The sequence below is a fragment of the Chenopodium quinoa genome, unplaced genomic scaffold (assembly GCF_001683475.1).
Source record: "Chenopodium quinoa cultivar QQ74 unplaced genomic scaffold, ASM168347v1, whole genome shotgun sequence".
Taxonomy (NCBI): Eukaryota; Viridiplantae; Streptophyta; class Magnoliopsida; order Caryophyllales; family Amaranthaceae; genus Chenopodium; species Chenopodium quinoa.
The window spans coordinates 1931541-1959346 of record NW_018743919.1 but is presented as its reverse complement, the minus strand read 5'-3'; the positions used below and the strand labels follow the sequence as shown (position 1 = coordinate 1959346).

Genomic DNA, 27806 nt, shown 5'->3' with positions numbered 1-27806 from the left:
CCACCAAGCTTCACATGGTTAACTTGGAATATATTTATTTATTTTTTTCGAAACAGCCACAATAACTAGATTTCATTCACTTAAGCAAAAATCGGAAGCTACAATATCTTCCACCACACTCTCAACCCAATCTCCCGTAGAGAACTCGAGAGGTTTAAGATGAGCCATAGCATGAGCTACACCATTTGCTTCTCTAGCAACATGACAAAAACTAACATTCTCAAAAATAAATTAGAAATAGAAATAATATCCTTGCCCAACATACCCATGAAAGAGTTATCCTTAACCTTGCCATTCACCGGGTTGACAAGTTGCAAACAGTCACTTTCTACTACTATATTCCTAGTTGGGGCGATTCTGATAGAATTTGGGCACATGCGAAAGTTTAATGGACCCGAATATCATATAACAATTTTATGATTTCATAAATTTCATCATAAATTGTACAAACATGTTTGTGAGAGCTCATGTCTCTCACTCTCTTGATAGAACCCTTAATTTCTATCAACCATTGGTGGAGCTCATGATTAGCTCACTTCTTACTCATGCACACAAAACATATTTATAGTGGTGTTTTTCCACTTTCTAGAATTTTCTACACTTATCTCATATTACATGTATCTAGATTTTTCTACATCACTCATCTTAGATATTTTGCAAGATATTTCAAAACCTCTCTTGATTTTCCTACTTCATTCTAGATTTTTATAATCTACACACTAGATTTTTCATACCACATCTAGATTTTTCTAGATTAACCTCTAACACTCCCCCTTGATCTTGAAAAATCTTTGTTGAAAAAGCTCCATTGATGCTTCTTTCTTCAATGATCTCTAAACTTGATTTTTTGAAGTTTTCCTTGTTATGCACGTTGATGCTCATGTCACCAACCATTTCTTGATTTGCTTCATATTCTATATTGTTGATCTTTTATGTTGGTATCCATGTTACCAACTATCCCAAATTTATTTCTTCAGCACATCTTGTTGATTTTCAATGCTTTGTGTTGGTACCCGTGTTACCAACTTGAACTTGCTCCCCCTAATTGTAATTTTCTCAGCTTTTTTGTTGGTACTCATGTTACCAACAATTTTACTTTGTTGGTGCTCATGTCACCAACCACTCCACTAATGCTCTTGTCATTAGCAACTCAAATAATATTTATCAAGATGTACTTCAATCTTAGTTTTTCTATCAAAATGTTTTTAATTTAAATTTTCTCTTTTGATATTTCTTCAAAAACATAAATTTTCACAAAAACTTACCCTTGTTTTTTTTTCTTTCTCCATATCCTCTTCAATGTCAATCTTGAGATTTTTCATATCTCAGTCCTTCAGTCTTCAAATTCTTCGTAATCACATTCGGCTCTGATACCATGATAAAATTTGGGCACATGCGAAAGTTTAATGGACCCGAATATCATATAACAATTTTATGATTTCATAAATTTCATCATAAATTGTACAAACATGTTTGTGAGAGCTCATGTCTCTCACTCTCTTGATAGAACCCTTAGTTTCTATCAACCATTGGTGGAGCTCATGATTAGCTCACTTCTTACTCATGCACACAAAACATATTTATAGTGGTGTTTTTCTACTTTCTAGAATTTTCTACACTTATCTCGTATTACATGTATCTAGATTTTTCTACATCACTCATCTTAGATATTTTGCAAGATATTTCAAAACCTCTTGATTTTCCTACTTCATCCTAGATTTTTATAATCTACACACTAGATTTTTCATACCATATCTAGATTTTTCTAGATTAACCTCTAACAGATTCCCACACGTTTAGAAATAAAAAGGCTACTTCAATATGAAAGTGGAACGAAATTTACATTTGCACAACGGACAGTGGACACAGACTTGAGTTGACTTGATATATCATTCTCCCATGCATATTTTCATTTTCACCAAGCTCGGATTTTCATTTCAACATTTTCTCATCTCCAAAGAAGAAAATGTACCTAGTATAGTAGTATTACAACTGCAATTGGATTAAAATTGCCTTCCGGTGATAAGTAACTATCTTCATAATCATAATACCAAGCTTAACCACCAAAAGTCTGATACCTACAAGTCAGCAGTAAAAGATACAAGAAGAAGCCAGCAAATGACGAGTTTACGGCAGACAGAAGATGTATTTCCGTCGCGACCTCAACCTGTACCTCTGCCTCGACCACCAACATCAATTGCAGGACCATTTTCTCCTGCTAACCAACCTGGTGAGTTCATCTATAAAAACACAAATTATCATTTTAATTTTAGCTTAAGATCTTTAGTTGCATCTATAAAAACTCACAAAATCATTTAGGCTCCGTTTGTTTTGATGGAAACATCTTTCATAGAAAATCATTTAAATAAAAAAAAAAAAAAACAATTTTCAACGGTAAATATGTTTGGGGAAAACCTTTGTTTATTTGATTACAGGAAACTTAAGGAGAAAAAGGGAAATGGAAGTAAAGGGAGGGGAAGGATAGAGAAGTACGGAGTAATGAGAAAAACATGGCATACCTTTATTTCTTACAAAAGGAAAATGTCTTTCCTTCTCTTAAAAGGAAATTTCCACCAGGAAAATTGTTTTCCACCCTTTTTACAAAACAAAGGAAAATGAAGAAATGAAGGAAAATCATTTTCCATGAAAATGTTTACCACAAAAACAAACCAAGCCTAATTTTGACAAGTTACAGAAAATTCACCAAATGATATTATTACTTGTCTGCAATACAATTAATAAGAACAAGCCTGAATCTTTGTAAGAAAAACAAACATATATACAACGACCAACTCAATAATAATTTGATATCAGACTCAGATCTAGTTGGGGGGATTCAAACTTCAAACTACTAATCAGGCAAAATCAAAGTACAAAAAGCTTGTTTTGAGTTTTGACAGTACAACAACATTTCTGGTTCCAACACCTCTCCTTTATCTTCCACAAAAAAAAAAAAAAAAAAAAAAAAAAAAAAAAAAAAAAAAATCTTATTTTTGGCGTCAACTCTCCTGTATTTCGAAAGTACTAATCCGAACAAAGGTATTCAGTTAACACGAGATTCAAATCCTGGCATTCTGGCAGTCACAAAGCTATTGAGGAGCTAGATAACTTTTCAATCTCTTACCTCAAAAGAGCATTGTAGGTAAAACACCGCAAAATGGAAAAAACATTTTAGCAGATGAGTAATAAATGTCCTCGAGTGATGTTTAGCTACATCCACATATGTAACAGGTGAAGATTTCTTGGCATACGGAGTGAAAATTTATCGAGCAGCGCTTAAAGGTGACTGGTTAGAAATAGAACGTGTAGCCCGTGTATCTCCTACATGGATTCACTCAAAGATCACAAAAGGTGGGGAAACAGTTCTTCACATAGCAGCAGCAGCCAAGTACCTCATCTTGTTAAGGAACTAGTTAATATTATGGATGCAGATTCTCTAGCTTAACTAACAAACTTGGAAACACAGCTCTCTGCTTCGCTGCTGTTTCCGGGGTGGATCAAATTGCAGAATTGATGGTAGAAAAAAACAAAATACTGCCAAACATCAGAGGCAGTCAAAATATGACTCCACTCCAAATGGCGGTCTTGCTAGGTCATCAGCATATGGTGTGGTACCTTCTTCAAGTCACCGATCATCAACAGATGACAGACCAAGATCGAATAGGGTTGCTTACCAGCTCAATTGACACCGATATGTTCGGTAAGCCAAATTCCTATATCAATGGCAACAACAGACTGTTACTTAGATTTTCATCTCAACAACTCATGTTGAATATTTTCTATTTTTCGGACACATATAATACTTGATACTTCCACTGGCAGTCTCACACCCTAAACACCCACCCTTTATCTAATGCTTTTAATTGAGGTGAAATGATGGTCACATAGTTCAAAGCAATATGCTTTCGTGTACTAATTCTAACTTCTTAACCTTCTCTATATTTGAAAATGTTCCATAGTACAGATGTGGCATTGCAAATTCTAAGCAACCACCGCAACTTGGCCCTTCTTCGGGATGCAAAGAAAGACCACATTACATGCATTGGCTCGAAAACCCTTAAAGCCATCTGATGGAAAACTGAATGTTAGGTTCTCATTGCAATGTAACTTCCAAGACACATACCTAGTCAATCTCACAATAAGATAAAAATGGATTTATGAGCACGTAAAAAAATTCTTTTCAGGGACCGCTATAGATCAAGGTAAAAACATGGAGCCACAACTTGCAATTGACCTAATACAGCGCCTTTGGGATGAAGTCATCAGACAGAAGGAAGAGGATATATCTGCACCGATTGGCTACCCATGGCGGTTACTGTTTGTTGCAGCCAAGTTGGGGAAGGTCGAATTCTTAAAAACATTGATCCAATCTTATCCTGATCTAATATGGAAGGTAGATGAAAACAGGTATACTATTTTTCATATAGCCGTAAAGCACCGCCAAGAGGAGATATTCAAACTTATATATGAAATTGGAGCAATCAAAGACTTGATAGCTACATACAAAGATGATAATGGAAATAACATGTTGCATTTGGCTAGTAAGTTGGCACCTGCTCATCGGCTAAATTGTGTGTCTGGGGCAACTTTGCAAATGCAACGAGAGCTTTTGTGGTTCAAGGTATTCTAAATAAGGCTATAAGCCTTAAGAGTTGTTTAAATTCTATAGACTTCCCATCATCACAACTAACAAGAGTTTGATTTGCAGGCAGTGAAGAGGATAGTGAGGCCTGATTACATTGAAGCTGAAAACAATGATCATTAAACACCTCATGCGGTGTTTAGTGAAGAGCATGAAAGATTAAGGACAAAAGGGGAGGATTGGATGAAGAAAACAGCAGAATCATGTGCTCTAGTTGCAACTCTAATTGCTACCATGGTGTTCACTGCAGCCTTCCAATTACCTGGAGGAGTTAATGAAAAAGGATATCCAGTCCTACAAAAAAGGGGTTGTTTTGTGGTTTTCTCAGTGTCAAATGGAGTATCGTTGTTCACCTCTACTGCTTCAATATTGATCTTCTTATCAATCCTTACTTCAAGATACGCAGAGAGTGACTTCCTTGTATCATTGCCAATGAAACTCATGAGCGGGCTTATTTTGCTGCTCATTTCAATAGCAACCATGATAGTGGCCTTCACTGCTACATTCTTCATCACTTTCCGAGAAGGGGTACAATGGGCTCCTACTCTAATTGCTGTAATTGCTTCAATACCCGTTACCCTTTTTGCCTTACAGCAGTACCCCCTTTTGCTGGACATATACCAGTCAACCTACAAGTCACATCAATCTTTATTTCAATCAAGTGAATTAAAGATTTTTGAGACTACTTCTACAAAGACAACAAACTACCTCACTCTTCGCCAATTGCCAGCTTCTTTTCTCCATGAGCAAGCTCCAATGACAACATCCAAAAGCCTCTCTTCAAATGATCAGACAGCCTCTTCTGCTTCTGATGGATCTCACTCAAGCTATAGAAAACATCCAACACCCTCACAGATAACAAATCCCATTGCATCAGAACAGGGTTCTCCTCACATAAAAAAAAAATCAGGCTAATTTGCAGTCCCAATCGCACTGATGGCAGAAAAAGTACATCTCATGAATATCCAAACGGTCTTCACGGCAGTTCGCAGGCATTGTGGCCCTGAATTTTATTTTTTTTTTCCAAAACTCGTCCTTATCAATGAAAATCAAGTTTATGTAAAATTATCCTTTGAATAGCTTTTTTTTTTTAAGTAAGAAAAGTGATAAAAAAAAATTTTAAAAATTAAAAATTAGCCCTTGTCTAGTTATCTTATCCATACTATAGACTTAATTGTGTAATTATTGTTCACATGACCTCATACATAGCACTCGCCACTTGGCAATGACATGGCAACATGTACTGCTAAATAAATTTTAATCAACTCAAGACAGAACCAACAAATGGTGATCTTTTGGGACTTGCCACTTTTTTTTCACCCTTTGGGACCTGGGGTTGACAATCTGGCCATTTAACTCAACATTAACCCACCAGAGCAAATGCTAGTCCCTTGCAATTAATTACATGTCATTTTCCAAAAACTTAGGTCCTTAAATTGAATTGCAAAACATACTCCCTTCCGAACAATTTGTAAAAAAAAGCTTGAAAGAAAACCAAGAACAGAGAGAAAACAACAGTGGTGGAAATCTAAATCAACCACTATAATTCAACACCACTACAAAATACACCCTCTTAAAAATTGCATTTGCAACAACACCATTATTTTCATCAAAACCCTTAACTTCTTCCCTCTCCTCCACCACCAATCATCCTCGTAACACCGCCATATCATTGTATCATCTCTCATTCCGACAAACTCTCCCCACCATTTACACAACTGGCTGCTACTCCACCTCTTCCATAGGGATAGCTTCTAAAAGTCCTCCCTTCAAACTGGGGTTCTGGTCGATGCCTCTCGTCAAGAGATCAAGGCTGTGTAAAGGAAATAGGTTAAAGTTTTACATCCTGATATTGTTCTTGTCACGTCTAAGTGCTTAAAAAATGCCACATCATCAGTTGATAAGTTTATCACGGTTCATGAGGCTTATGTACATTGTCGGATCCTAAGAAGAGGGTTGACTATGATCGGATGATATGGCAATGATGTGAATCAAGAGGCTAATTCTTTTGAAGGATCTAATACACTTTGAGAAGGTCCAAATAACTTCATTATAGGCTGCCCAAGCAAGACATAGACAAGTAAAGGTTCAATAGATCAATTGGGAAAGAAGGAAGCTTGATCATTAAGGAAGAAGAAATGGAGCAGCTTACTTCCGACGAAGATCACGGCTGCCACGCGCTGGCTCCCCGGCACCGGAATGAGCCCAACTACACAATTGTCAGGAGCGTGTGGGTCGTGATGACTCCGGGATGAAAAGGATGATTTATTGTTTTACTTCGTTTTTTCTAGAGTTTTTGCTTGCAAATTTTTACCTTTCACTTGAAAGGGTTTTTCTTGGTTTAAACACTTAGGATAGACTTTAATTTCTGTTATTTAGTTTCTATAAACTTCCCAAGTTTTTTAGGAAAGTTTTTAGTTAGTTAAGAGTTTGTTTAGAGTTAGTTTCCTATTCTAATTAGAAGTAGTTATTCTATTCTAGTTAGGATGCTTGGAGCGCAAGGTTAGGGGTTTGTCCTAATCCTTGTGGGAGTAGGATTAGATGCCTCTTATGCCTATAAATAGTGGTAATTTCGTGACTTTTAGTTCACACAAAGATATAGAAAAATCAGATTATTTTAATACTAATTGTTTAGCTTTGCTTTAACGTTTTCTTTTCTAGTTTTCAATTCAAGGAGTTGTTTTGATAATTAGATCGTGCAATACTTAGTTCTAGGAGTAGTCTAAGATTTGTTCATCAAAATACTTAGTTCTAGGATTAGTCTAAGTAGTTTGAGTAGTCTTGAATTCGTTCTAGGAGTGGTCGAATTACAAGTCATATCCGGTTCGTTGTTCTTAAATTGTGCGATTATCTTAAGGAATTCGGAAGGTTTGTGTTACTTGTGTGATTTTAGATTCTTTATTAAGTTAAGGGGTTAAATCCACATCACTTCAAGGTCGTCGTAATTACGAGAAGAAATCAAAGGTTTTAATGGGTTTTTTTAATTAATTTGATGAATTGGGAATAGCGTATTTTATTGCAGAGTGAAAGAAGTGAGAAAAAGAGAGATTGAAGAAGATGATGATGAATTGATGAGTGGGAGGATTTGGGAGAAGATGACGGGGTCTGCAGTAGTATCATCAAAAGAAACCTCAATAAAAAAAATAAAAATTCACATCCTCAGCAAAACGCCATGTAAATGGGTTCTCTTGATAATGGGGTTTTGTTGTATAAGCAGATATTAATATGGGATCTGCAGCAGATATTCATGGGATTTGAAGCAGAAATAAATGGGTTTTTTTCTAAAAAAATTTGGAGTGAAAGGGACTACGTTTTTAACGAAAGGATTGATTTTTAACTCACCTTTCGTATGGTTTTTGATGGAAACGGGTTAGATCCCAAAAGTTGAAAAATGATAAATTTTAATATGTTATGTCATCTTAATCTTATACTTAACTCCTCGAAACCCAAATATAAAACCCAGAACAGTCAAATATGACTTGGCCCAACATTACCGATTGGGTCGAGTACTTAAGTAACCCATCAAAAAAATCCTATTCACATGTAATTTCTAGTAATGTTCAGAACTTTCTTAAGAGTTCATCATACTACACAGTGATTCGCATACCATAACTTTCTTAATAGTTCATCATACTACATAAAAACCTTAACAAGAAATACTCTACTTAGGAAGGTTACCCAGATTCATTCAAGCCATGCAATTTTCTGGCAATTTCTACTTTCTAGTCGTTTCAATGTACACAAGTAGAAAGGAAACACAAAGAAATAAATAAAGAGAGTAAATTCCTATTTATAATCATGCAAAAACAAAAGTACAATATTCATAGCAGTTGTTCATGGGTCACAGTTTTCAGAAGCTTATAATTGAACTTTCAGATAATAAACCAGGCAGGCTATTTTACCAATAAATTATAAATTTGAGCAATGCAGACGACAAATCAACTTGAAAATAAAACTCCTTAAGCAGAAATTGAAGCTATGCATGGACTTTGAAGAATCCACAGAAACGAAACTACTAATAAATTGAATAATTACAAGGATTAGAGAGGCCATGCACACCTTCCAGAAGTAGTTTCACAATGTCAGAGCACTGATGCCACTTTATAAATTTATAGTAATAAGAGCTGACTTAGGCATCTTGAGAGCTATAAAGCTTGACCTGCCTAGGCCAAACTTGACCATATACATCCTTCTGTCGGTATACACGGTCCCAAGACCATGGTATATCTGTATACAAAGAAGAATTTAGAGACATGCCTGTACTAGGGCATCAGACTTGACAAGAAATGACGCAAGAAAATGAAGAAATAACCTTTTGGAAAAGTGGGAGAAAGTGAGATAGAAAAGGGGCAAAGAAAAAAAAAATGTGACCTTGAGAGGAGTACAGCTTTGGAGGAACTTCATATGGCACAGGAAGAGAAACTATTTCAGAATCAGAATCATCATTATCTCTTCCGGGCCAAGTCAGAGTAACCAGTTTTATCTTTCGAGTTCCACAGCCACCTGTTGGTCCCCTTGTATCCTGCCATTGACATCGTAAATTCAGATTACACAACACTAACTACAACAAAATTGCATTAACTTTATCTAAAGAACAGAACAGAAAGAAAAATATCTATATATAAATACCTTTAGAGAGCTTCTATCATCTGAGCAAGAAAATCCAAAATCATTTTTAGCAACAGTAGGCAAAAACAGCACGCCAAGCTGAGTCATTCAGACGGAATAAACAGTAAGCATGAGATAAATAACCAATAAAAAGCACAAGATGAGTACAGAATCTACATATCGCAAGTGAAAGTAACAAAATCATCTAACATCATCACTGTACACTCAAGTCAAAAGAATATGAGAGGATATTAATTAACCTTTATATATAAACAAAAAGGAGGAAGTTGTGATTATGATTCTACAAGCTTTATAAAAGCAAGGCAAGTGAATATTTATGCACAATGGAAAATTGTAAAAGCAACTAGAAGGTTCCAATCATAATGTATATTATATTTATCATTGCTTTATCATTGTATTTTGCTCATGAGAGAAATTAAGATTACATTTATCCTCATCCCACCTCCTAAAATACCACCATGCACTTATACATACTCCCCCATTTTGACATACCAATTAATATATACTCTTGTTTCTAGGAGAGGTGAATGGGTTGTAATCATGTAAAGTGGATGAAGTAAGGGAGAGGGAGAGAGTATGTAAAAAGGTGAGTAGGTGTACAAAAAATGGTGGATTAAGTAAGAGAGGGCGTAAATCGGTGAAAGTATTGTAGTATAAGGGGGTAAGATAGTAAAATTGTTTTCCAAAATAGAATAGAGTAGAAGTGGACATCAAATAAAAGAAAACCTCAAAATGTAAAATGGGTATGTCAAGAAAAGGATTATGTATAAATAGAGTGTCAAACAATAGATCTCAGGTCTAAACCAGTGTACCACTCCTAATCTGGCTAAATAAGCCATGCTTCACCTTATTCAAATAATATTAAAACCTTAATATTCCCCTCCGTTTCATTATCATATCAAACCAATAAAACCTTTTTTTTTTAACAACATTGAATAAAAAAAAAGGATGTCATTTAGGATATGATTCCAACCACCTAATGAAGGTAACCATGTATCCTTAACATTATCATGTGTCCAAGTCTACCATATATCTCATTCATACTCAGTGAAATTGATAAATACCTCATAGGAACGGACCATCAATTGAGAACTATTCTTTTGAAGGGCTCCCCAGGCAGCTTTACTGAGATTTGCTGAAGTTAATAAAAACCAACTGTTTTGAAATGTATGGAACACATGTCAAAATCTTGTTGCAGTACTCGTTGAAAATGAAATTAAACTTAAAAAAGAAACGTGTTGAATGATCTTACGCGAGATTTTGACCATTATAACGAACAAATGTCTTTATATGGGGCATTGCACGGCTGAACAAAAAAAGTCACTATCACTGTTAACAATTAACAAAACATATCAGTGTACGATTGTAATGGACAAACACACTAAGGGAGGGAGGGAACAAAAATTCATATCCACTCCCCTTCCGAAATTAGCAAACGCTTCTCACCTTTGGAAACTCTAGGATTCTGTTGGTCGCACTAAGTGTATAGCCTAGATTTGTATAGCATGTGCATCTATCAAACAAGCCAATGAAATATACTTATACTGTCATGGATAAAGTTTGGAGGATCTGACAGAGGCACTAATTGATTACATCAGGCACATGAGTAGCATGGGAACTCAACAATATCATACTGACATATCAAGGTCTGTTGAGTGATGACATTGATAACTGTGAAACTAATGTTTTAGATGAACAGAACAGAAAAAGGCACAGTCTAGGACAACCGCGAAGCCCGCTGATACTACAACCCACAGGAGTTAACAAGTCATGAGCATAAATGGTTTTTTCATCATATACCCCTAAGTTTTTTTGTTTATCACTATATACCCCTGGACTTTGTCAAATAAACCATATACCCTCAAATTTTCTCAAAAATGCACAACATATCTTTAGTGACTAACAAATGTTAGCTCTATCAGTCTTATAAGAATACTTATGCCCGAAACCAACCCAGATCCCTTCCCCCACTCCCCGACACCAACTACCCTCCCTTCCCCTACACACAAACCACCCAAGATCTCCTTTCCCAACCTCCAAAACCAATAATACATACGGACATGATTTTGGAGATATGGAGGGGTGGTTTTAGTGGTAGGGGAAGAGATATGGAGTGGTTTTGTGGCAAAATTAACCAAACTTCACTCATCTTGTAGTCATTAAGGGTATATGGTGCATTTTTGTAAAAATTCATGGATATATAATGTATTTAAAAAAGTCCAGCTGTATATGGTGAATAAACTAAAAGCTCGGGGATATATGGTGAAAAAAAATGAACCTGAAAAACCAAACAGATAAAGCTCACTGGCTCATAGCTAGATCAACAAGAATAAAAAATGCAAATGGCTGGAGGACCATTTTGATAGGTATAAGTGTTTAACACTTAAACAATGCCCTTGTGTTAGAATCCAACCTCTTTTCAATGCTTTAAATGCTTTTCTAGGGTTTTGTTTAAATTTCCTAACTTATAGACGCTCTTTAGAGGGCAAGTGAAAAATGAAATCCAAAAGCCTTCTACCCAATGGTGTCTCGCCTTTATGCTTGTGTTGTTGTTAGACCTTACTGATATTGTGTTATCACATGCATATTACCACTCACTAGACGCTGAGAACAAAACAAATGAAGCACACGTTTGTGAACAGAATAAAATGGTAGTACCAGCGACCCGTGTGGGTAGCCTTCCACTTTGCCCAGTATTTCTTCAAAAATTCTTTTTCCACATTTTTAAGTGGACTCGGGATTGCATTTCCAGCTGCATACCCCTAAATGAAAAGAAAAAAAAATGTAAGCACCTCGTAATTTAATATTAAAATCATAAAGAATATTTATTATTTTATCTACACCCATAAAAATATACAGCACAGATTCATATCAGTTTACAATCCCCATATTTTACAACCAGTGGCCACAAAATACCCATTATGCAATAAGTTGCAAAGAGTGGGCAAAGAGATAGAGGCTAAGTTATTCCATTTACCAGACTTTCATTTTCCACTACAGACTTCTCAGGTAAATAGAACTACAGAAGATTGCTCTTGAGAATATCTAATCTTCATTCAATTATTGTTTAAAAGACTTTCCAAATAAACCATAAAAACTTTTGGTAAGAAACAAGAAATTACCTATAATGTTCCTCAATTCCAATGTCACACGACTCACACTACTTAATGCTTTCAACACTTCTAGTTATGAAGTGTAACTGAATTAATAAAATAATAAATTTTATATGGACCTTAAAATAAACAGAAATAAATGTAACAGGCTCCTCTAATAAAAAATTATCTCACAAAATCTTTAACAAATCAGAACCCACAAAATCAATTTATTTTTAGACTAGACTAGTAAGTTGCCTGTTATGGACCGAGTAATTGGGCCTCCAATCCAGCAACAGCCTATCCGGGTTTATGAAAAAAGAAAAAGAGACAAGGGCAATCAGCAATTGCAGCAAACGTTCACTTGATGAGAAGAAGACAAAAAACTTTAAATGCAGCACTATGGAGGGAGCTCGCATGGTTGTATCTTTAGCTGCAAAAACTAATTAATACGAAGTATAAGGTTACTTTTGTAATGGTGAAGGCTTGATACTTAAAGAACAATAAAACAATAGGAGAATGGCAGGTGAATTTTGAGTTAATTGTATTTGAGAGTGTTGTAGCCTCAAGCTACTAAGAGAGAGTCATAAACTCAAGCTATATTCCCCTTGTATCCGTTATTTCTGAATATTAATCAATCAGTCAAGCTCTCATCCTATATTCCTATTTCTATTGTTGTGTCATTGAAAATTCTTGTATGAATTCCCAGTCTATACCTATAGCATATTGTAGACATCTGACTGTGTTTCCCCAAAAACCAAACTCAGTGATGAGTACCTTTCACGTCTTTGATTATCGAGTGAGGTGAAGAGTTGAAGAGTCTCATAAAGTTCCCTTTAGCCTTGACCATTTCTAACCTTTCCTTAAATGTTTCAAACCAAAATCATTTATTTCGTGTCCTTAAACCCAAAATCATTCATTTCGTGTCTTTGAAAATCATTCATTCCGTGTCATCTTTATAAAAACGACCAAACCTGATTATTTTGGTCCATAATCCTGGTCCAATTATTATGTAGTTGGATGGGGCTTGAAAACAGTTTTCCAACGATATATTATAAGCCCAAATCCGACTTATAACGAATAAATTATGCCAAAATACTAAACTGAGCCCAAATCGAACCTAGGTCCATCTTACCTACGACCCAATGATCATGTAGAGGGTCCATTAACCTTAATCCCAATCCTAAACCAATTAGGATTCATTAGGAACTTCTAGAAGTCTCTAAAAGGTTCTAATCCATCCTTTTCGAAAGATAAAGATCAAAGAATTTGAAATTGAATAAAACTCCTCTTTTTGAAAATCCTTGTTCTATTCGAATTCACAGACGTTCAGATATGATTTTCGTGCCTTATAATTTTTATCCAAATCTTGTATGGTTGGATAGCCCTTGAAATTGTCTTTCCAGTGATACATCATAATCTCAATTCCGAGCTATAACGAAATAGATATTAATGAAATACCAAACTTTATTCAAAACTGACATTGTTCCACTATTTCGATCATATCTTATATTCTACGAAAGATATCAACCTGATTCCAATTGGGTTGGAAAGTAGACTTTCAGAGCTTTCCAACGACATATTATTATCTTATTCCAATTTCTAGATCAAAAGTTATGATAAAAACAAAAACCGCAAAATTGCACGATCATCGCGCTGCAACAACGCTGTCGCGCTGCGGCGAAGCTGTTGCGCTGCGATGAAACATGTTTTACTTTGATTTGATTTCTAACTCTTTTCTGATCCTTCAAACCTCTTTTTCCTTATAAATACAGGTCGTTTCACCCCATTTTCAATCATTAACAAGCTTGATCACCAACAATCATCATCTAATCCTCTCTCTAAGCTAAAAGTTTTTCTCTCTCTTCTTTCTTTATGTTCCCAGCCTTAGCCTAAACATCCCAACACATCCTTTATGCTTTTCCCCAATCAAACACCATACCTCTTTCACGAGCTTTGAATACTCCTAGCTAATCTCGAAGTTGCCTTCGACTTCAACGTGAAAGGTTGATAGTTCTGATGGTTTGGTCCCTAATCTATATCTCAATTCTTGTTTGATTTATTTGGTTTGTTTGATTTGATCTTTCTTGAAATTACTAACGCGTGTATTGTTTTGATAGAGGTACGAGGCATCAAAGTGGGTACTTTGATCTCTCTAATATTATTCTTTTTATTCCCAGTATCATGTTAGAATGTCTTTATGATTCCTAGTATCATGTTTAGGGTGTTAATTAATATTCCTAATATCAGGTTGATTTCTAGTATCATGTTTAGGCTAATGCTTTGATTATGGTTTTTATTAGTGACATACTACGGTTTATTATTAATCCGTTTCGTATCATGCCTGGAATCTTACTAATCATGTTTTGATGATTTGATCATGATGATGATTGTTGTGTTAATTACATTGCTTGATTATTCATAATTTATTACTATTGCTTGATCACACCCTTTCTTGCACGTTTAAAGGGAATTTGTACTTGAAATCATACTTAATAAGATAAATAATAAATTGGTTTAGGCTTAATATGATTTTAATTCAAGTGATCACCATAACTAGATTTGATTGTGCATTAATAATCAACCAACTTAGATTAAACAGGTTTAGGGTCAATTTGATGTATGTATGTTGATCGGAAAGCGCACATGAATATCATAAAAATTAAGTAGAGGCCTATTTAAGGCGGGTTCAATCTCTTTTAGGTTGGATTCGTATCATCATCCCCGAATATCCAGTCATTGTTCCGAACCACTATGGAGTTAGCGATCTCCGTGATCGTGAATGGGGTGTAACCTTTACACCCGTGAATGGTTTACAAATTTCTAAAACTTATTGGCGACTCTTTTATCTCTGGCTTCCTTCCCTTTGGACGCCACCATGCCTAAAAGCATGATCACAGTGAGGCTCGAGAGTTTGAAAAATTCCCTACACATCCTTTCAGGAAAAAATACAGATACGAGTATATGACACTGAAAGACCCAAAACAAATTAAGGTGGTTTTACCAAATGTGCCTGAAAGTTTAAGAGGTTGTCCAAAACTCCAGATAACCCTATCTTAAATACTACGTACAAAACAATACTACTAATTGCATGTCAATTCTTAATAAAAGCTCCACCAGACAACAGTCACAAGGAAAATGATTAACTTCAAGATTGGAGAAAATTTTAAATGATAAAAATGCAATGAATATTGCTGTTTACAGATCAATTTACAGAATTATAAGAAGCATGAATAACTGTATATAACTCCATAGTATTTATGTTACTCTGTTGCAAAGAGTAATATAAATACAACTGCGCAAAAGGAACCATGAAAACCAAGTAAATGTCAAGCTGTCGAAAACAAGTCGGCAAGAGAACAAAAATATACATGTTATTACTACAATTACCAAAAATAAAAGTGAATCCCTTAAATGTTACCTCAAGTGACCATCTGACATCTTCCACAGTAGGCCATATGATCAGTGGTTCGCCCAAACCTAGGGGGGATGCATCAGCTGACAATCCAGATGACATTGAAGTTCTTAGCTCAGTCATCCACTTCTCATCCAGCGAACCAAGAGAGGAAAACTGAACCAAAACAAACTCTGATGAGAACGAAAGATGCCTGTGAAGCAGCCATTGATATATAAGGAGAAATTATAAAAATGCAAAACAGCACCCAGTAACTTCATGTAGGTAACAAACTAATGGCCCATCTATCTCCTTAGTTTTTTACTGGCAATAGCCCCCCTCCTCCCCCCCCCCCCCCCCTCAACTCTTCTCCCTCACCAAGTTCACTTTCTCCCACCCCAAAATTAATAATTCTAGCAGATAGGGAGCCCTCTCCTGTCTAAATTCCAATTACATCAGTGTCCCATTTAAAAAAAAAAAAAAAAAAAAAAAAAAAAAAAAAAAACCCAACTATTTTTAAGCACGGAGTGATGCCTCCAGTGAAGGCCACAACCTAGGAGTAATAAAAGTCTGCAGTTGGGGTCAGTCATCATAGTCACATAGGAAAATGACAGGAGTTTCAGGCAAGGCATCAATCCTAAAACACCTATTTATCACCTTTCCCAATAGCTTCTATCATGAGTTCATGACTACATCAGAATACCAAAGTATAATACACTTATAATTTGTTTATGTAGCCTGTAGGTATTAGGCATAACCTAAGGTTAATCTGATCAAAATTATCTCTGAAAACTTTTGAAGAATTTGGAATAGGGCCCCATCAGTCCATAGCCATATCAGATTAGAAAGGAGCGAAAACAGAGGGGAGGAAAAGACAGAAGAAAAGGAGCGAGGAAAGGAGAATAGATCTTCTTATATAAAGCATTGCATATCAATAAATCTTCTAATCTTGAACATCGCCTATTATTAAAAAATTAACAGCTATCTGCTCTTTCTCGCTCTATATGTTATTGAACTTATTAGGAACCAAAAAGAAAAAGACCGATGCACTGGATGTACTTCATACCAGATGACCACACTTCTACACTTTACTCGCCTGGCCTCCAAAATTTATTCAAGCCCCCCCCCCCCCCGCACCACAATTTTCTCAAATATTATTGAACCTGCAAACAAGAATGGTTACTGATGGTCTATGAGAGTTATTTCTCTTAGAGGACACCTTGTCCTCTTTCCGTAATCAAATCTTTAATGATTGATTCATAACTTACCCAATATCAAATAAAAAATAATTTAGGAATTGGATGCACCAGCATGAATCAAAGCTTCAAAGAAATTAGTTGACTAGTAATATGATCAGGCATTACCTGATAAATTAAAGGTGATTTCTTAAATTCGTCATCAAAAGTGCATTGCTCTAGGATAGAGCGTAGTTTCATATGACCCCACTTCTTTAGACTGGATCCGGAATGATATCCTGGAACTGATGCAATTAATCTGACCTGGAAGAACAAATACAAAATATTGTAACAATTTGAACTTACAATTCAAGTTGGTTACAGTTTCTGTTTTGTTCCATTCCTTAAAGTTGGTAACAATATATCTCCTACTTTTTCTTACATAACCCCACATATAATATTCTCTTCTTTCGTTTTTTATTACATAAACCCCACTCTCTCTCTCTCTCTCTCATTAACCTTTGTGCAAATAGAAATTGTAATCAACTCAAAGGAACACAGTTTACAGAAGTTGTATAAATGAAATGTACGTAAGGAATAGAAATTGTAATCAACTCAAAGGAACACAGTTTACAGAAGTTGTATAAATGAAATGTATGTAAGGGAGAGGATTTACGAACATTGGGTGATAAAATATATTTAGGAATCATTGTAGACACATTAAGTGAATTATTGTATAATATACATCATGTACGTAAGGGAGAGGATTTACGAACATTGGGTGATAAAATATATTTAGGAATCATTGTAGACACATTAAGTGAATTATTGTATAATATACATCAAGGGATAATTGAGCATACATCAAGGAACCATTGAACTCCCTCTGAATTTTTTTTTTTTTTTTTTGGTTCTACTCTTGTAGGATAGACTCTTGTTTCTAGGTGAGTTGGTGGATGTAAAAATAAGGAGTATCAAATAAGAGAGAAAGAGTAAAAAGGTAGGTGTGCGGGGGGAAAAAAAAAAAAAAAAGGGGTAGATAAAACAAGAAAGAATGAGTGTAAAAGTATACGAAGGTTGAGATGGTAAAAGGTGTTTCCCATATATAGAATAAAGTGGAATTGGTAAAACAAACAAAAAAAACAACTCAAAACAAAAAGTAGGTAGGAAAAAAAAAACAAGGGAGTAAATAAATCACATATTCTTTTAGCAGTACCAGATATGAATTAACTTTCAAAAGCAATAATACCACCAGAAACTAGAAGTCATTAACCATTTAAAGGGAAACAACTATACCGCTGCATTTTCATAATTGAACTTCTTAAAGAAGGAAGCATTTATTTTCACTCTACCAAGGGCTGGCAAACTGGCAGTAAATTCTGGCAACTGTAAAAATACAATCAATGGTTTAGAATAAACAGCAGCCAGAAGATATATCAACAATCATTGGTAAAGAAAAGTGGAAGAAGATATAGAATGGAATAAGGATGTTGTACATCCATTTGCTATAACTTTTACACATACAAATTGTAATCTTTAACAACAAAAAATATAAAACTAATATCAAACTTGAATGCATATCAACATCATAACGAACAACATTAATTTTTACCTCACAGCAAGTCACGAGATATCTTCATAGTTATAAGGAAAGTAAAGTCTATAGGGTTGTTTTATTCAAAAGCACTCGTGTCACTCTCAATCACCCTCTTCCAAGTTTTCTAAGGTCTTACCCTACCTCTCGCAATTCCAACACTTTGCAATTTTTTAAATCTCCTTACCAAAGCGTCACTTGGTCTCCTTCTTACATGACCAAACCATCTTAAGTGATTCTCCCTCATCTTGTACTCAATCAATGTAACCCCTACTTTCTTCCTTATTATCTCATTCCTCAACCGATCCTTTCTTGTATGACCACACATCCATCGCAATATACGCATCTTGCCACATTCATCTTATGCACGTAGCAATGCTTTACGGCCAACATTTTGTACCATATAACAAAGTAGGCCTTATTGCCGTTCGGTAGAATTTCCCCTTTAATCTATGGGGTACGCCTAAGTCACATTAAAAACCCGTCACACTCTTCCACTTCAACTAACCCGCTTTGATCCTATGAGCTACATCTCCATCAAATTTTCCATCCTTTTGAATAATAAATCCCATATATCGGGAGACCCCACAACTTTGAACACTCTTCCCATCCAAGGTGATCACCCTAGGCTCATTGTTTCCCACACTGCTAAACTTACATTCCAAATGCTCCGTCTTACTTCTGCTCACCTTCCAGCAACAAGACTCCAAAGTCCGTCTCCACAATTCCTACGTACTTTCCACACCTCCTTTCGTCTCATCAATCAACACAATATCATCAGCAAACATCATGCAATGGTATATCATCTTAAATTAAACTCGTCAATTCATCTATGACTATAGCAAAAAGAAAGGACTAAGTGCAGAACCTTGATGAACTTCAATTGTAATTGGAACTCTTCGGTCTTCCCAAGAGTGGTCCGTACACTTGTGCTAGCTCCCTCATACATTTACATAATGATGTCAATATATTTCCACGAAACGCCTTTCCTTGTTAAAGCCCACCAAAGAATCTCCTTTTGTACCTTATCATAAGCCTTCTCTAAATTAATAAAAACCATATTGAAATCCTTCTTCCTATCCCGATAGATCTCCATTAGTTGTCTCACAAGATAGATTGCCTCCACAATCGATTTTTTAGGCATAAATCCAAATTGGTTTTACGAGATCTTCACACTTCTCCTTAAGCTTCCAAAGTTTCATAATATAACTCATTAGTTTGATCCCTCGATAGTTAGCACAATATTGGACATCACCTTTGTTCGTAACAAGGTATCAAAGTACTTCTCCTCCGCTCAAAAGGCATCTTATTACATCCCCAAATCTTGTTGAAAAAAATTGTCAACCATTCAATTCATCTTTCTCCCAAACAACTCCAAACCTCCACAGGAATGCCATCAGGTCCAACCGTTTTCTTCAATTCCATCTTTTTTCATGTCGTATTGACTTCTCCTTTTTGAATCCTCGAACTATTTGAGAAGGACAAAGGCATCTTTTCGGGGTGCTTAATTTTCTTTTTCTAGGTGTCTTAATCAACATAATGAAACATACTCTCTCCATCTCATTATGCAGTCACAAACTTATCTTAAGTTCGATCTCCATTGAATAGACTATCAAAGTAAGACCTCTATCTATCCTTTATCTCCTTGTCTCCAACAGGATTTGACCTTTCCAATATCCCACGTCTTTCAATCTCTAATACGAGCAAGCCTATAGATTCCTTTTACTCCTTCCTTTGTATCCAAGCTTGCATAAATGTCTCGGTTCACTTTTGTTCTCACATTCCGTACAACTTTCTTCGCTTCTTTTCTAGCTTCTTTATACTTCTCATAATTTTCATCACTTCTGCATATTCCCAACATCTTATAGCAATCTCTTAGGTTGCACAGAAACATATATGAGAACAAATACGGGGACGGAAAACGGCAAAATGAAAATTCTACGAAACGGGTACGGCCAGGATACGGCAAAAAGTCCCTTCTCACAACAAACTTTTCATTCATAATTCTATTTTTTTTTTTTTTAAGAGACAATTTTCATAAAATGTCTACTTGCATAGATTTTTTGACAAATTTTCCTTAATTAGCAAAAACAAAGTAGTTAAAAGTATGGTATGAATATATGGTATGGCTTTCCATTAGCGAACTCGTTACCAAGGAATTACCATTGAAACATTCTAATTCCTTTCGCCTCTATAATTTAATTTACTTTCACTCCCTTTATATCATCTATATCTAGAACTAACTTCTATGTTGTTCCTCCTTTTGGCTAATCACACCTTCTTTTTTCTAGTATCATAATAGAATCCATAACCACATGTAAGTACTCTACTCATTTTCTTATTCCACTTCGTTTGAATATGTAAACTTCATTTCCTTCCACCATCTCATAACAATGGCGACATCCAAAATATAATGACCAGCGACAAATGAACTATGCTTCTTAGGAAATGTTTAGATAACACCATACCAAGTTGATATGCCAAAGTGCCAACACCTAAGACATAATCTTGTCAGAGAGTAAATTAGAAAACTAATCAGTTGAAAGCCCATAAACTCCTTAAACCTCTAGTCCTATACTTTATACAGACCAAAGGACATAAGTATAAAATTGCAATTGTCACTCTTTCCAAATTCCTAATTTCAGTAAGATGATTAAAACAAATTATTTTCATAAGATATAGTAGTTAAAAAAAACTACGTAAACTAAGCCTCCCTCTCTCTCTCTCTCTCTCTCTCTCTCTCTCTCTCTCTCTCTCTCTCTCTCTCTCTCTCTCTCTCTCTCTCTTCCCACCCACTATTTTACTACATTTCTCTTATTTTATTACCAAAAGGAACATGTTACAACCACTTTTTCAAACTTTCCTATGATAAAGAGTCTACAGCACTAGCGTAAAAACAATAATAGAAAAACATAAAATGGGAGTAGCATTGGTCCACGATCTAAATATAAAAAAAGAGCAAGTAAAAACTTTTCACTCCAACATAGATAAGGAAATTTTTTTTAAGAAAAATAAAATACTCCCTTAGTTATGTTTATTTTTAATTCCATATTGATCTTCAAATTTCCCAATGCACATTTGATCATTAATACATATAATGATACAAAAGTAAAATAATTAAAAATTTAATAATTCAAGAATATACATTGTGGTAGGTACAATAATATTCTAATTAATTGTTCTATATATTATTGGAAAAACTATGGTCAAAGGCTCAAAGCATGTGAATATAGTGTCAAAACTCTAACAATTATAAAAAAAAAAAAAAAAAAAAAATAAATAAATAAAACAGAAACATGAAGTAAAACAATAAATAAAGAATTAAATGAATTATATAAGCAAAACACATAGTACACAAAATATAGCAAGTATTAATACCTTTAGAGCCTGTAAATAATCAATAAGATCACTTTCAAAAGGACACCCCTTGCTTGTCGCATTCTGGTCTTTCCATGGGAAGTCTTGCATCCACAAGCCTTGACTTTTATTGTTCCAATCAACATGAATCAAGTTTGCCGAATGCACAATGACCCTCAGACCCTGAGGATATACAAGCAGCATAGCCTTTGAATGGTGCGTCCCATATGAGATAGGTAATGTTGGTTTATGCAAAATCCAATCGCTAGGCTTGTTCCTCTACAGAATAAAAATAAAAATATCTGATGCTCAATAAGTATATCAATCAGAAATTCAGAGTTAGAACGTGAGCACATCTAAGATAGCTGAGTCTCAATATTAATCCATATAACACACCTTCATGTATTCAACGGTACCGTCACCTTCTCCATGTACAATCAGCACCTGAGGAACTTTTCTAAGCATTGGGCATGCTACAGAGGAAACCAGAGGTAGAGACAGAATATTGTCAAGAAGTGAACAATTGAGCTAAATAAGGAGTGCAATAAAAATTATCCAACGATTAAAAAGGAGCACCTAAGAACGAATTACACAAGCTCTATTCTAAATCCAAAGCAGCAATTAAGAAGAAAAGCACTTGAAAGTTGAAACAGGGAAAAAACAGATAACTGGATTCTACAAGCACATAAAATTAGAAAAACCTACTGCTACAATCATGACAGCAATAATGCTCACAGAATTACAGAGACAGCATCACACATTCACACAGGTATTATATTTTGTGTCATGGTCAGATTGGTCACCACAGCATTATTTGATAAGTTGAAATTTCTTCACTTGAACATTACTCTTATATTTTAAATGTTTTCTATCATACTTTAACATATACTTTCAAGCACCTTGTTATTTTGCTAAAAATTGAGTGGTAGTCAACATTTATAGTAATAACGACTGTAAGCTCGAAAGTGTGCCTTTTAATAGTGTCAATCACATAGATATTGGCTTTAATAACAAGATAAAATAGCTAGTGTGGTAATATAACGGCCTATGCTGGACTTTGCACTGTCTTTGTAAGACAAATGATAAGGAATAGCTTTTCGAAAGAAGGAAAGTTGAAACTCCATTACAAATCTGCCTTTATGTAACCAACGTATCAAACAACCTTTTATGTATTTTCAAGCCCACAAGCACCCTCAAAATTATGTACTACCTCCGTTTCTATTATTTGCAACTTTGGTGCAGTATTTGTGAGATATAAAAAAATTCCTAAGTTGCAAATAATATGAAACGGAGGTAGTATATAAAACAGCAACTGCACACTATAACACAACTAGAATTACTGGAAGAATGCTGAACAATTTAAATTCTGAGCCTCCTCAAATCCCAAAAAAAATTCAATTTGCATAGGATTACATATAACAGTATATAGATCGAAATGGCGACAACCCATTAATATTCTAACAAAAATACAGCATAGCAGCAAAGAGACAACCATGCATATTCAAAAATAAAGTCCCACACCACATCATAATATAATATCATATGCTCTATGTGACCCAACTCTACTATAAGAGATACATAACAAACACGCAACCTGTCTATGTCTTAACCTTCGTAATACATGATATGACAAAATGCACGGTACAAGATGTGATTTCACAAGATAATTACCCGATAACAGCCAGTCTATGTCCACCATGTAATTTGAAAGTACAGCAACAATCACATCTCCCTATAGGAAAGACCAGTAATCAATCAGCCAGATCACTTCATGAAGCATGTTTTCAGCTTTAGGATATATTCTGATTAACATATGTTCCAGTTCAATTTGAATGCTAAGATAGATGTAGCATCAAAATAGACAGCAAATACAGATGTACCTAAATATATTTTCATATGGTAACAATAAATAGATGGTTAAAAAAAGACACGCTAGATTAAATACTGTTGAATTAAACTATAAATTCAATCCAGGTGGTCAAAAACATCATAATAGATAATTTTATTGATCAAAACACAGAGAACAGTTGAGGACTTTATCCTGAGATCTCTAACGTATTCCTCAAACATAGGGCAATATAAATATATTCACACCTAATAACAACCTTGATCAAGTGTATTCTAGCAATGTCATGTCAAATACACAAATATGCCTTTCATGCAACCCATTATCTGTGCAGCTTCCTAAATGATGAATAACAAGCAAAAAGATCCAGGAGAGTATAAACCTCACAGTCATAAATTACCTCAATCACATTGTCAATAGAAACACAAGAGGTGTTCGCCCATTCTGGTAGCCCTTGCACTTTCATAAGGCGAAATGTTGAAGGCAGACTATCATTAGACACATGAAAATCACGTAGCGCCTCCTCAGTATTCCTGGACACTATATGATTCTGCCTTTTAGATTCAACACTTACATTATCAATATTTTCTTTTACGTTTCTTCCGATCCCGTGCTGAAGCTGTACAAATACACAAAGTAAAAAAGCAGGTAAGAAAAAACTAACAAGTTCTACACCGCTTGCAATTTGCAGGTATACATCTGTCAATCTTATTTATAAGAATTTCTATTAAAATCAAACAAATAAGAGGGAGGGAGAGAGAAAGAGAGATAGTAAGACTGTAAGAGTCCCTTATGTCAACCACTAATCAGCATAATGATGAAAAAAAATTGAAGATTAGTAAATTACAACCATAGTTTTGTCTATCTTTTGCAATTATCCAACTATTAAACATATATCCTTAGTTTCATTTTAGTTCATACGTTTTGACTTTCACAACTATTCACATCAGTAACTCAGACTTCTTTTTGTGATTTATTCTTAAGATAAACATAGTCCAGTGGAATCTTGTTGATTCGTCTCAAAGTCTTATTTTCCAAATATCAATTTATTATAATTTTATTATAAATTTTGAAGATGTATTAATTTAAAGTTACACATTGACATAGGCGCCTAAAAGACATGTGTCAAATAATATGAAATGGAGGAAGTACAACACTATGCTCAAAGGCAAACAAAGTTTACATCCATGGATATACACTGAGAAATAGATAGCAAGTACCAATAAAGGGAGCAATATATATGAGGATCCAAATAGCAGAGAATACCGTCAAGTGTCCCGTAGAAGCTCCAAAGTTCAAGTCTTCTCGTGCTCTCTTCCTACCATCTCCGAGATTTATCCGTTCCCTAGAACCTTTACTCCCTTTGCTAACAGCATCAGTGTTTCTCTTGTTACTTAAGGCTACATACTTAAAACAATAACTCCCTGGTATCAATTCTAAGATATCACCACAATTAACAGAAGCTTTTTCTCCAGAATTCAAAACCTTCCTCTGACCGCCAGAATTAACCACCACAGGATTCATTCCTTCCTGCCAGATCATAAGTAAAGACCTAAGATAAAAATGAGATACATTGTTACTTGGACAAATTATTTCCATTTATACAAGCCATAATGATGATATTAATCCTTGGAATACACAAACAGTCTCACAATAGTACATCCCTATTAAACAAAGAGCATATAAAGAACATTAGTCAACATAACTTGAACTAACCCTTCAAACACCTCACAATACCTCTTGAATTGGGCTCAACTAACCAAGTCTGATTAGCCGACTTTCAAGAACTTATCAAACCACTAAAACTTCATTACTTCAGCCTTAAAGGAAAAAGCATTGTCCTCAAAACTTCTAACAAATTGTAGGCAGCTTTTGCCGAACATTACTGTTATCATCACTACCATTTCATATAAGAGACAATTGAGAACATGAATTGCACTCTCACCAAGTTTCAAGGTATCACGCAACTGTCTAATCTTTCATGTTTACTTTCTTTCCTAAATTTTATATTGCATATACACTTCTCAAAACAATTCTTAGCTTTCTCAGTGTGAGAGTCCACTCTGCACATGTCGGTTCTCTTTGTGTTAAAAGACTGCACTTTTCGTGTTTGTACACCAAATGTATCGACTGTTAGCTTCCATTTAACAATGTGTACATATTGCAAACACACATAAATTGCCAACAGAAAAAAATTCAACTCCAAAATAAGCAACAATTAATTCTAACAATTCAACGAAGTCACACAAGTTCTATCTAAATGCAACTCCAATTGCATATCACAAGAGAAATTCTCGCAAGATGCACAAAATGAACACAGCAAAACCTCTAATCACAATAGAAATTCACGCAAAATGCATAATAAAACAAACAAAAACCTGAACAATTTAGGAGGAAGTTTAAAAATTATACCACAACCAAATTAGCAGAGCCATCAAAAGAAGCAGACAAAATGAGGTGCTTGCGACTAAGTCTTTTATCAGTCACCGGAACATTACTACGCCCGATCACATTATCACCTTCAGAAACCGGCAATTCCGGCAACGATTTCTCCTTCTCCAAGCTCTTATTCAACGGAATCAAAATTCCTACCTTCAAACAGAAAATCAAGCACACAAATGTCTCAAAAATTGAAATTAAGAGAGAGAAAGAGAAAACGTTAGAGAGAGAAATACCTGAGAAGACGCCATTGAAGATGAAGAAGAAGCTCCGAGTGGAGCGGAGAGGAGAGATAATGGAACTGGAACCCTAAGAGAGAGAAAGAGAGGAATTGAAGAGAGAGAAATGAGAGTGGAAATTCCGGCGAAGTGAAGTGAAGCGAAGCTTATGAATATGAAATCATATCGTTTTCCGGTACAGTGGCAAGGTCTGTAATCGCACTAGCAAGGAAGAAGCAATAAGTTTGAAATACTTGAGGCTGTTTAGTGTTTGCGTATTCTCTCAGGCTTTGCGCCTTTGAGCCTTTCTGGTTTGTTTTTGGTACATTTCGGTCAATCAGTTGGACACCGCGAGGCAGCTAAACGCATAGACGCTGGTGAGCTACAGGCAGTCCTCGGTACAATAAGCATGTCAACACTCAACCTTAAAAAGAAAGAAAAAATAAATAAAAAATGTGCACACAATGACATGAGTGATGAATTCACTCTACATACTTTGATGGTTTATCTTAGTACCAACAAAGAATTTTATTGGCACCAACAAAAACAATTTGCATTTGCTGATATTAATAAAGAAGTAATTGATACTTCATATCATGGTAATACTATCTAATAAGCACAATTTTATACCGACGAAAATTATTAGAGTCATCAAAGATTTAAGTTATTAGAGGCAAAGAATTTCTCCGGGATACCAGCCTCTATTAAATTTCTAGTACAATGGCAACATCGCAATGTGGCATGCATAATTTTTTAATTATTAAATAAATTGCTCTTTAATTATTATGAGCACGAAAAAATTAAACTGATACTTCATATTTTTTAAGCAAATTATTTTGCTAGATCAACAAACTCTATTAATTTTCTTGGGGATTGGCAGCATGCATGGGGTGATTAACGTCTTTAAAAATAATACAAACAAATATTTTAACTAAAAGCAAATGAATAATGTATCTTGTTGACGGTCTATTTAAGTATTTATCATTACAAAAAATTATAAATTTTACTATGTCGTCAAAACTATCCTTTATGCTCAATTGGAATATCAACTTTGATTGCCCAAAGTGGAATTAATTAACATGGGGCACCTGAGAATCTTTTGCAAAAGTCTTAAGGGGCCGTTTGGTTCGCAAATGGAAAAGAGAATGACTAAAAGAAAAGGAAAGAGGGAGAATGGAAAGCAATTCCCTAATTTATCATAGGTTGTTTGTTTTACTTTAAAAAGAATGGAATCAATTTTGAAGTACCAACCACACAGCCAACAACCAACTCCAACCCCCCTCCCCAGCGACGCCGAGCTCCCTCACCCCTCCCTACCAGCGACAAACTCCCCTTTTCCAGCAACACTACTGCCCATCCATCGTTTATCGCCGCACCGACTCCATTGCTAAATGCCGATGAATTCCCTCTTCTCTCTCTT

The 27806-nt window shown here is 35.1% G+C and overlaps 1 protein-coding gene and 1 pseudogene across 3 annotated transcripts; one reads left to right on the top strand and one right to left on the bottom strand.

The window, feature by feature from the left end:
- Positions 1 to 401: 401 nt before the first annotated feature.
- On the bottom strand, positions 402 to 27014 carry LOC110687316 (tyrosyl-DNA phosphodiesterase 1-like). Of its 3 annotated transcripts, none has more exons than XM_021863948.1 (17): positions 26405 to 27014; positions 26142 to 26321; positions 24996 to 25259; positions 24130 to 24348; positions 23555 to 23615; positions 22280 to 22356; positions 21905 to 22162; positions 18229 to 18318; positions 17122 to 17256; positions 15785 to 15934; positions 11930 to 12033; positions 10524 to 10577; positions 10336 to 10426; positions 9272 to 9349; positions 9014 to 9164; positions 8702 to 8869; positions 402 to 2240 (listed from the first exon to the last, which is right to left on the bottom strand). In XM_021863948.1, exons 1-16 carry the CDS (start codon positions 26417 to 26419, stop codon positions 8772 to 8774), a joined length of 2025 nt encoding a protein of 674 aa, XP_021719640.1. In that variant the 5' UTR covers positions 26420 to 27014; the 3' UTR covers positions 402 to 2240; positions 8702 to 8771. The 3 variants fall into 3 exon arrangements, with proteins under 3 accessions (XP_021719640.1, XP_021719641.1, XP_021719642.1); XM_021863949.1 differs by having other exon boundaries at positions 402 to 2215; XM_021863950.1 differs by lacking the exon at positions 26405 to 27014 and having other exon boundaries at positions 24996 to 25281; positions 26142 to 26280.
- On the top strand, positions 2108 to 5775 carry LOC110687317 (annotated as a pseudogene).
- Positions 27015 to 27806: the final 792 nt, after the last annotated feature.